This window comes from Corvus brachyrhynchos, unplaced genomic scaffold, assembly GCF_000691975.1.
Source record: "Corvus brachyrhynchos isolate BGI_N302 unplaced genomic scaffold, ASM69197v1 scaffold705, whole genome shotgun sequence".
NCBI classification, from domain to species: domain Eukaryota; kingdom Metazoa; phylum Chordata; class Aves; order Passeriformes; family Corvidae; genus Corvus; species Corvus brachyrhynchos.
The window spans coordinates 392192-403913 of record NW_008238346.1 but is presented as its reverse complement, the minus strand read 5'-3'; the positions used below and the strand labels follow the sequence as shown (position 1 = coordinate 403913).

General features: G+C 39.0%; 1 protein-coding gene across 1 annotated transcript in view; it reads left to right on the top strand.

Annotated features, from left to right (window-relative positions):
• The window catches only part of SORCS1 (sortilin related VPS10 domain containing receptor 1), a 183774-nt gene that overhangs the window by 82185 nt on the left and 89867 nt on the right, over positions 1 to 11722 (top strand). The window contains exon 5 of the mRNA XM_017735172.1: positions 10205 to 10278. Within this exon, the coding sequence (XP_017590661.1) occupies positions 10205 to 10278 (74 nt within the window). The remainder of the gene's footprint in view (positions 1 to 10204; positions 10279 to 11722) is intronic.

Below are 11722 nucleotides of genomic sequence, written 5' to 3'. Positions count from 1 at the left end.
TCTGTTTTAACTGAAGTAATTTTATGTCCCAGTTTCTTGGGTGTTGTTTGTGAGTGAATGTGGTTAATTACTGGGGTTCAGCTGATGAACAATAACTCGTTAAGCTTCAGTGACTCGGTTGCTTTTGTTCACATATCTTTCTCCTGTGTCTCTGCCTTGGGCAGTGGACTTGAATTACCACTGCTGACAGACCAGTCCCTTATTCAGTCATGGCTTTTTCCTGCCAGTCTTGAGAAAAAAAAGAGCAGCAAACCATCTGCTGCCTGCACTAATTGCTTCATGATTGCATTAATTGTTCTGGCTGAAAGTACAGTTGTTACTTGGCTGATTCTTACCACATAATTGCAGAACTACTGCATGCTTCTCTATTTTCTGTGTAAAGGAATTACAAATCAGAAGGAAACTCCAGACACAGTAAAGCAGTGCTTGTGAGGCAAAAGCTTTTTGGAGGTCTTGTATATGTGAGCTCTCGTGGGTTTAATCAGCTTGCTTGTAGAATGAGGGGCTGTATTTTATGGGAGTATTACTAATGTATTACTGTGTAATCTTCAAAAGTGGTTTGCTGTGTAATCAGACCGTGGAATATGAGAGCCTCCAGTTCATGTGGAGACATCTTCTGCTATTCAGATGGGTCAGACACACAGAGGAGTGGTTAGTAATCAGCCAGGAATAACAGAGCTATTTGGGGAGATGAAATAAAGGTGGAATTGGGAAACAAAAGTCAGACAGGCAAAATGCAGAGTCGTAATTGCCCAGCTCAGGAATAAATGCACAGAGGCACTCAAGTACTGAAAGGCAGCAACAGAGGCTGAAAAGCAGGTATAAAATGGAGTTATTGTTGTTGCTTCTCGTCTCTCATTTTAAAGTAACTCTTGAAAAGTGAGGCACCCCAAATTAGAGGAGCCCTGTCAACATAGCACTAGTAAATGAAGATGTTTTATGTTTTGGGGTTTTTTTTTCTTCTTTCTTTATTCATTTCAACCTTTTCCAAATACCTGATTCCATCAGTCTACCTTTATTACTCTGTGTATCATGCTGAAGATGAAAGTTAGGGACTGATACTTGGCTGTATTTCTGAAGTGCTGAAGTTTGGCAAATCAGGATTCTGGTACTTTTGAGACACCCTATCTTCTGACATCAAGCCATATCATCATCTTCATTTTTCTGCATTATAGGATGTCCACTCCTCGTGCATGTAAGTGGAAGAGAAAGGTATTCTTATATCTGGGATGATAGAGAAACCACTTAGAAAAGAGATACAGATTCGTATGGCCACAGGATGTCTGTGAGGGGGCAGGCCAACACTTAAAAGTACCTTCAGCCCCATCTATCCATGTGTTTTGGTCTATTACGTGTGTCTGACAGTGAAGTGTCTGCCATAGATGTAGCCAGTATTCACTCTTTAAGATGTGATGGGCTATTCTGATTACACTCCGTAATTTTAAAACCTTTCATTCCACTGTATTAGGATCTTATTTTGAGGGTGAATCTGCTTAGAAAGGATCGCACCTGGAACTTCCAGGGGTTCCTTTCAACATAAATTATTCCTTTTGTATTTAAACACTCCTAGTTTCAATGGTAACAGTAATTTCTTACTTAGACCAGAGAAGGAAGAATAAGATTCAGATTAATTTTATCAGAAATTGTACCATAGGTAAAAAAGAAAAGCAAAAAAAACCCCAAAAGCTGTTACCATCAAGTGACCTCCTTTTGGTGTGTTTCTCTTCTCCCACACTGCTGACAGCAGTAATACGACAACAATTTAGAGGACTATTCACTTGGGCTAATGTTGTCTGAGGGAGGCTAATCCCATCTAAAATTAATGGAGAGGAAGAAAGCTTCTCTAGAGTGGTAAGCATTAGCCACTTTGAATCATCCTCTGGAAAAGCCTATCTCTTTTGACAGACTGTGGACACAACCAGGGAGCTAGTTTGCATAAAGCTAACATTAGCCTATGTGAATAACTCCCCCTTTCCCTATGGCATTACTCCTGCAACAGTCTTACACTATTTGTGTTAATATTTGGGGCGCCACTAATAATCCAAACCAGTTTTCCAGCAGACTTGATTCTCTTTGATGCACATTGTTGAAGATGAAAAAGTAACAAGTAATTTCCATGTTAGAAGTTGTTTGCCCCAGATTTTGCAAGGTTGCACTTTCTGCTCGATCTCAGATAACTCTTCAGGGTTACCAGCACTTGTGCCAGGGATGCATAGGGCCTTCCACGCAAAAGCCTTGTGAATGCTCTTCCCTGTTTTTAAGACATTCCATGTGGTTATGTTTTTAACAAGCAATGCAGAGAAATACCCTCATTTTAGCTAGGGCTGTGTGTGAGGACTCAAAGCACAGACACCTGTTAGGCATCCTGGTAACACATCTTGCACACAACCCTTTGCAAATATCCCTTGCTATCTCTAGGCAAATTGATAAGTGTTTGGTGGCAGTCAGCATCCTGAAAATAAACAAGGAAGGGACATCAAAAGGAGAATAATGATGCCAGATTGTATCTTTTTTTTTTCCCCTTTCCTTTTTAAATTGACCACAAGCCAGTGTGGAAAGTGTGTTGAAAAATATAGTTTCCTAGAGTACCCATCAGTCTTTTACAGACCTCACTAAGCATAATGTGCTGGGGTAACAATTAAGGTAAAATATGGAATTAAAAGTGATAGGAATCTCTAATGTTGTTTCCTACTCTAAAAATAAAAAGGAAAAAGAAAAAAATCAACTAGCAGAGCCCAGTGGAAGATAGATTTCTGGGCCAGGAGTGTGATCAGTGAAACAGAAGGAAAGACTCTCAAGCAGTAATCACTGTGCTCTTTACCACTGACTCACTCAGGCAATCTTTAGGCAAATCAATATGTCCTTGCTTATTCATCTGTATAAACATCAGCCCTCTGTACCCTTAGATAACTTGTTCTTTTTCTGGTTTGGGCTCCTTGGATACATACTTGTAGCTAAGGGTAGAGCTGTTTCTCTGCAAGATTTTCTGTGCTCTATATAACTCTGCTTTTCCTACTTCCATGAAAAAAACCCCTACTTTTTCCTTTCCATCAGAGTTGGACGGTTCACTGGATTAGGAATAAAGACATGTACTCCATATCACTTGATGTGCTGCTGATCTCTGTGGTGTTGAGCAATTCCTTCACTTTTTTGTATGTGACTCAACCTCTGTCTCCTCTTTCTCTGTCTCTGTCCTTTGGTTGAGACAGACAGTATGTCCAGTATGTCTCCAGTTCCTTATTATACAAAGTGCCTGTCAACACTACGTTCACTTGAAGCCATAGGTTTTAATATAATGCAAATGATAAACAATAATTTATTTTTAAATTTAAAGCTGTGCATGTGTGCATGAAAATTCTGACACTTTGCCCTAAATTCTGGTGTAGTAAGCCTTTTCTCTTCTGTTCTCATTCAAATACGACACACAGAAATTTGTGTTTAAACAAAAAAATGCACTTATTTATTGCAGTTATCTAAGCAATTATGAATCTACTTAGTAAATTTATAGCAGAGCAGAAAGCAAGTGCTGGGTACCCTGTTGCCTGTAACAGAGATAGTGTATTTTAGTAGAGAAGGGAATTAACCTTGAGGACAACATACTAAGTGGAGTGGTAAATTCATCATCCCTTGGACTTGAGATTGGGTGTCTTTCCAAATGATACAATCTAGTTCAGCTATCAGTTGTTGACCTGAATAATTCTCTCTACTGCTTGAGTTACTGGTAAAGATGCTGCAGCAGCTGTTAGGGGGAGAACACACTGATGATCTTAGAGGCTCCTTCTGTCTTTAAAATATATATGCCAGTCAGAATCCTTTAAATATCTCCTGGTAAAAAATATGTTTCTTGTTGCTTTTTTAGCATGTGAGTTGAATGAACTGGGGACATCATCCTAATGCAGTTGCTTGCAAACTGCCACAAAACCAGAACACTGGCTGATGTGGCTCATAGGTGGCAATGTGTGAGGAGTTATTGAGGGATAGGTAGGAAGAAAGCTGGGGGTCATGTTCAGGATGCTTTGATGTGCTGAACATTCACAAAAGCAATTGCTGTGTCATGACCATACCAAACAACTCTGCATGGCATTAGCGTGTGGTTCATCAGCAAAAGCAGCTGCAGAGCTGCAGACATAACTGGTGTTTGAGTGGGCTGTGAAGCAGGTATCTGGCAGCTTTATCACTCTGATGAGTTTCCATCAGCATTCAATAAACACCAATTATTGGGTAACCTTATTGATGGCTTCTGCATGCGTGATTAATGCATTGCCTGCAACTTAAAATGTTCAAAATCTCTGCAGCATCCTGTGAACTTTATTGCTTCAAGGATATTTAAGCCTCTTAACAGTGGAACTTACAAATAGCATAGAGATGAGGGGAGTAAATGAGGATCTGCCCTGTAGTCCGTTTCTGTATCCTCAATCATGAGTCTTACACTTTATTTTAGGAAGGAAATACCGTATATGATTTTAACTGCTTTTTTATACAAAACATACTGTTCTGTTAAATGCAGTGTTGGAAGAGAAAAGCCTGGTCCATAGTCTGACTCAGGGAATAGCAGCATACCTCCCAACCTTTGGCTGCTCTGAAGAAGAAATGTCTTGTGCAGCAATTTCTTCAAATGTAATGTACTTTGTTTGATACTCAAGTAAGCTGCACTGGATGCATGTTGGGAACATGTCCATCCAAGTTCCTTTTCATTCCATTTCATTCCTGTTTCAAAATGTCTCTTTTACCACCGTGGAAACTTCTTTCCCATTGTGGTAATTTTTTCATCCAACAGATAGAGTCAGGGGCAAAAGGGTGTGAAAAACCATAAAGGACTATTGATTATGCCTATATAAACATGTTCAATCTGAAGTCCTGCCCTAATGCACTGACCCCACTTTTTCTGCAGACTGCATAGAAAGCAAAAGAAAGGCAAGAGAGATTAAACTGGAGAAGTACATCACCAAATTGCTTTCCTGAGATTTTAGATCAGTTCGAAATACGGTCTTTCACGGTTTAAGAATATTTGAAAAATGCTCTTATGAACAACAAGAATGATGACTGAACCTTGTAGAAGACTAGAATTTCTTCAAATGTGCCTGCATTTGTAGTAGTAGTAAAAGTAGTAGTAGTAAAGTACAATTTATCAGCAGTAAACTTATTCTGCATAAATGAATTATAAGACGAAGAAGGACTTGCTGTCATGTATTTCAAGTTGTGTTGTTGCATGTCAGTTGTCTTTATCCATTTGGACTCTTATGTTTATAGTTAAAACTAAACTGTGCTTTTGGGATGTTACATTCTCTGGTGAATTTGAAATTTGAGGGGAAAAAAGATCTCTCAAAATATTTATGTGGTTCACCGGTGCAAAATCTGTGGCTTAGGTGCACTGGTGTTTTGAGGATTTTTGTATGTGAATAAATTCTGTGTGAAGGGGTGAGGGGGAAACACCATGAATAGCATTAGTTTTAATCATCTCATAGGAACACCAGGAAGAATGAGAGTCAAGAAGTGAGCATATGTGAAGAAAGTACCAGGAGCACTGACTAGTAAAAACCTTCTCATGGAATTGGAGGTGAATTTGAATCAAACCCACTGCTTTCAAAGCTGTTCTGAGCTAGTGTTCCAGCTGCATCTGGTTTTTTTAGGGTCAATAATGTAGTGTAGATTGATTTGCTTTGGTCTGATCTGTGTCCAGGGAGAATGAGTGGAGGGTGCATGGAAACTATAGGTGAGAGAGCCTTTTCTTTTTGAATGTTAGAATACCGAAGTTGGTAAACCCAGTCAACAAATAGACTCCATGCTGTATTCCATTATAACTTGTTTATGGGAAATCTCTTAAGTAAAAGAAAAATATTAGGAGCTTTCTGAAAGTATTTCCCTAATGTCTCTTCCAACATGCAATTTAACATTTATTTAACCAGGTTTTGAATTTCTATGTGCATTTTTTTTTTTTTGCGTGAGATTAAACCAATGTATAAAATTGAATATCCTCATCAGCATAGGAAGCACATGGAATTGCCACATGATTCAAGATCTGTATGTGGAGAAGCATCATGATCAATTATTTAATCCAATCAGTTTAGATGCTGAATGATGAAACATGATGGACACTCAGGGTTCAGTTCTATCTGCAGCAATCTGTATAGGCACTAAAGTGAAAATGGGAGCACAAGACATTCCTCACATGAAAGGTTTAGCTAGGAAAAGTAATCTGTTGAAAACAGAAGGGGTGATGGTAGGTCTTGACTGGCATAATGACCCTTCAGATGGCATTATATCAAAATGGGTGGGTCAAATAAATCCCAGTTATTCTTAATGGAACATTTTGGAAGACATCATGATTTCTCCCTATATTGTATAGAATTTAGTTGGCTTTTTTGTACTGTGAAAGGCAAAACAAAAAATTAATCAAGTCTGAAGTTGGTGCTGGAAAGGTCGGGAAATTAGAATAGGAAAAAGAATAATACATGGCAACTGTATCCTGCTGTTACCTAGACATGCCAGAGCATTTTAAGGTGAAGCTTACACTATCCCATAAAATACATGAGCAGCTCTTATGCTTCGCACACAAGTTGGGAAACAAAAAAGATGGAGGAGAGGAGTATTGTGTCATGTCTGGTGTAGATAAGGAAAGAAGTTCAGTTTTCAGATGTCAGCTTTCCCTGCTCCAGGAGACAGTGGTGTCGTGTTGTGAGAAGGCTGGGGAATTGTCTCGCCATTCAGAGGGTTTATTTGAATTCTGTTCAGCCTCAGAAAGTATTTGTAACCTCAGACCAGCCTTTTCTTTTCCTTTGCATTTCTGTTTTTTTATATAAATGAGGTAGGTGCTAAGTTTCTACTTCACAGAATATTAGGATCTAAAAAAGCAAAACAAAGCAAACCCAGACTGTTAATGGTTGTTACAGAATCTGCGTATTACACAGAAAAATAAATGTACAAGAGAAGAAGCAGGAAGAGAATGATTCCCTGATGAACAAGGGTCAAATCTGAGAGATCAATACAAGATTTGTACTTCATAACAGTTTTGTGTCTGTGACAACAGAAATGTCAGCTTGGCCCTCAGATGAAAACACAATAAAATTGTAATAGGTTCCTTTTCTATCTGTGCTTGAAAAATAAGTGTAGCAAGGAACATTATCTAACTTCAGTCTAATAATGCAAATTGTCATCAGACAGCAGTGCTTGCCAAAGAAAACAAAATGTCATCTTTGAAGGGACTGCCTGCACAAGGCTATCACAAGAAGTCCCAGGAGAGAGAGGGATTTTGTAACAAGAACAAAATACCATGCTGGGTTTAAAAAATATCCATACAAGTGCTACAATAGATAAAAGGGGAAAAATAATCCCAGCTGTATCATAACTGATTCTTGACAAAAATGTAGCCTTCAAATACTTCCTTTTTTTTTTTTTTTTGGTCCAACTAAATAAACTCGGTTTAAAAATGAATGATACTTAAAATAAAATATCTGAAAAAATCCTTACTGCAAAGAGTTTTTTTGGGGGGTGAGGGGGATTCTACATAAGGTAGGGAATTCCCCATTTGCTAGACATACATTAGTGCTGCTTGTGCTGCTGTGAGTCAGTAAAGGCCAAGGCTGGTGCTGAGATAATGGCAGAGGATGAAAAACCTTCTAAAGCCTGGTTATTAAAGTGTCTTATCAAAGACAATGAGAGCTTTGGATATGGGTTCCCAGGGAGCTGGTATTTACCTTTGAGAGCTGTTGCCTTTTCTCACACACTATCTCCAGCTCACTGGGCACTGGCTCCTAATTTAAGAGTCCAGCCCTGACAGTAGAATTGCTGTATCCATTTCCTACCTTTGAAACAGACTTAGAAACTCTTGCATTTCTCCACATTTTTGCCTGAATCATGTCTTCCTCACGGCACAGATTAGGAGAGAGCAAGGCTGTTTGGGTGCTGTGCAGCTTCACAGCCTCTGTTGTGATGGGGGCATTGACAGATGCTCCAGGTAAAGGCCCCTCTGGAGGAAGAGTTGTGCTGGAAGAGCCAGAGGGAAGCTGTGGCACTGGGGCTGTCAAGCAGCTGGCACTGCAGTGGGGCTGCAGGCATGGAGGAGGGTGCTACACCAGCACAGAGAATTAATTCATTCTAGATACCATTACTGTCACCAGCAAATTCAGAGAGGGAATAACCTGCTGAAAGCTGTGCTTGGGGAAACCAGAGAGGGACAAGGGTGAGAGATACAAAGGTGGGAAAACAAAATTCAGTATGATGACTTCAACCATCTGAACGTCAATGTCCCTGGAAAGCTTACATCCTATTTATCCCTGGTCTGGAAACACAGAGGGATTTGCTGAATTTGGATTGCTCCCTGTTCTTAATTAAAGGATCATATAAGCTTTATTGAAACTTAAATTACTGTATGTCAAAGACAGTACTTGGCACAGAAGAAACTACTTTGCTATGAAAAGAAAAACATTGACATCAGAGAGATGATAGATAATAGAAATAGCTTATTGTTGTCATGTTTTTATTTCTTGCCGCAATTATAAAAGCAGGGCTAGAAATGGATTTTGAATCTGAAGGAGGGAAAATACTTCCTGTAATGGTAAGGTTCTTGAATATGTGACCTCAAATCACTTCAAAAAGTGGTTGTTCAGTGTTCCAAAAGATTTTCTTCAATTTCCAAAAAGCAAAGTTTTCCTTTGTTATAGTTAGGATTTCCTAAAGTTTCAAGTAAAAATGTACCTAGAATCTTCTACTTAAGGAAAAATAGCAGCCTCACTGAAGTTTTAAAATTGGATGCATTTGTAGCCACAGAACTAAACTGTTTCTCCCTCTTATCTTCTGTCCTCTCCACCTTCCTTCCTCTCTCTTCTTTGACAGTGTTCAAGAGAAAGGGAAAGAGGTGAATTTTTAGCTTTCATATTTTAAAGTAAATTTTAACGCATGCCAGTCTACTGTTTACTAAAAAGCTCTTTTAATTAGTTTCTCCATGTTCTTCCAAGTTTTTACCATAGGAAGGGTGAGAGATATTGGGGTTTGTATTTGGAATCAATATCCAAATAAGTAGACCTCAAGGTTTTTTACGTCCCAGTCTCATAATTCTTAAAATACTTTCAAGTCATCCTTCTGATGAACCCAAAGCTTTTAAATAATCATTTTTTCTCCTCAGTTATTCTCACAGTCATCCATCTTTCTCTTTCCTACCAATCCACTGCCACTGTGTGTTCCAAAAAAATTTGCCATGGTTGGCACATAAAGATTCAGATCATTTGCGTTTTATGCAAAATCCCTTAAGAGTTGTCATGAAAAGGGAGATCATAGTTCAAAAAACAATGTCCAACATCTGCCTTGCCAGAAAAGGGGACTGACCAAGTCTACCAGGCAAAGGAAGGAGGGGAAATAGGATGAATCTGCAAGTGTAGGGCTGACTGCCTCTCCATCCTTCTGTATGATAAATTTGAAGCTAAATAAAGCGAAAGAAATAACAGAACCCAAGTGATCCTTCCCTCTACTGGCCTTCTGAGAATTACCTGCTGGCAGCACTTACGGAGAGCAGCTGTTTGTAAGTGCTCTGTAGTAGTAACATTTGTATATCATTGCACAAAGACATGTTAAAGGATTTATAATACCTGTAACATGCCTTTTTGCTGACCTTTCTCAGCCTGGTTTGGTATTTATCATGGAAAGATTTTCTGAAATGATTGATGTATTTGGGTATTGTTTGTGTAACTGGACAAGGAAAAGGTGTCATGTTGTTTGCAGGAGAAGTACAAGAGCAGAGGGAAAATCACGGGTTTCCTTGGAACAAGGAACTTGTGCTATTTAAACTCATCCAGTCCTGCAAGGGAAATCTAGACATGTTAGAACATTTTTTGGTGCCAGATTGAAAAAGCTTCCTAAGGATGGCACTGCTGATGGGAAGAGAATGTCCTTCTGACATAGTATTGAGGAAGGTAACTGGATGATGAACTTTCATTCAGGGTAGGTTGCTGGGTGCAACCATAAAGTGATCCCTCAGGTAATACCAGCTGTATCATACGCATATCACACATCTTAGTATTTTCTATGCCAATAAAAGGCACTATAGACATGTTTCAGCTGCCCCAGGTGTGTCCCTTTGAGACTGGGATAAATAAAAGTCCAAGTCACTATCTCAGAACTGGTAGAGGGTTTTTCAGGTTAATTCTAATTCTAATTTCTCTGGTATCTTTGTGTTTTGCTGCGGTTCATGACTGTTCATTTTTGTCCACAGTTATTCAGTTCCGTGGAGTTTGGCAGAAGATGGCTGTTGCTTCATGAGGGAGTTACACCAAACAGGTTCTACTGGTAAGACCAAAACCCTCTTCCTGGATTCCTTGAAACAACTTCCCCACACATACAGAGGTGTTGGAATGAGGTCTTGAAGGCAATGTGTCTGAATGCAGTCTGCACTGCTGATTTGTTGAAATTAATTTAGAACTGGTATGAAAGGGGCATTATGTGTTTATACGACATTGGAATATTGGGTCTTTGATCTAAGGGTGATGCAGAACTGAAATACACTGAATAAATAGTCTGTAGAAAGCATTGACTTAGAATTGGAGAGTAAAGAGTTCAGTCCGGTCTTGCTACAATTAAGGAACAAAGCCTGAAGTCTTGGAGTCTTGGAGGACACCAGCATTTCTGCCACAGGTAGAAATGCCATCCTCTAGTGGCTAGTGTTGTGCTTTAATTACTGTTAGACCTGCTTAGTCTAGGCAGCAATTAGTGTAGCTTTGACTTACATGGAAAAGAAAGCTGAGGGATGAAGGAGTCGCTGAACCTTTTTTTCCCTGCAAACATGGTTGTATAGTCCAAATCAAAGATAATGTTTTCTTGTGTTTTGCTGTAAATCTGTGGGACTTCTCATCAACTCCTTATGGAGGCAGTAGTCCGCCTGTGAGCAGAAGTGGGCTTATGTCCTCTGAATATGCCTTTCAAGGAGAAGCTTTTGATAAAATACTCAAAGTGAAATCAGGAGAAGCTGAACCCAGTGATTAAAATGAGACCAGCGGCATAGTTTCTAAACTCTAAATTTATGTCAAAAATAGGTTTTGAACACAGCAATATTCATGAGTGGTTCAGTTCAATATTTTCTTTTTATTTATAAAAGAAGGAAGAGCTCTAGGTCAAATTTACTTCTAAAGTTGAATTTATATTTGGTCTGCAAAGGATGTACCAGAGATTTTGTTTGCTGCTTCTGCTTTTTAATCCTTTCTTAGAACCTGTGTTAGCTGAAGCAAATGCAAGCTAAATTCCATTTTTAACTTCAAGCCATTTCTGTGGGAGTGTCTGTATAGACAGTCATATCACTATTTTTTTCCTGCAGAGCTCCTTAAAGGGTCTCAAAATGGCAGATGCAAATACAAAGCTCTACACATCTTCTGGGGTTTTTTTCACTAATAAAAGAAGATTATAGAAATATGGATATCCTGATTGGGTACCGAAATTGTAATTGCTGAAGGGGTCAGAGGGCTGAAAAGACTGTCCCTGTTCCTGGATCCCCATGTCCTGTATAGTATTCCAAACCTTTTGAAGTTTCTTGTCATTGCTTACAGTTCTGGTTTATTGTGAATTGAGCTGATGGACGCCTGCAATAAGAACAATGATGAAGTTATAATTTTCCCTTTCTGTGGAACTCAAACTTTGAAGGCCTTATAGAAACTAACAAATAAGGGAACTCAGGCTTGGAGTTTCAAAGGAAAAGAGCAAGTTAGAAGATGAAAAGATGTTCCAACCACCCATCTAATTT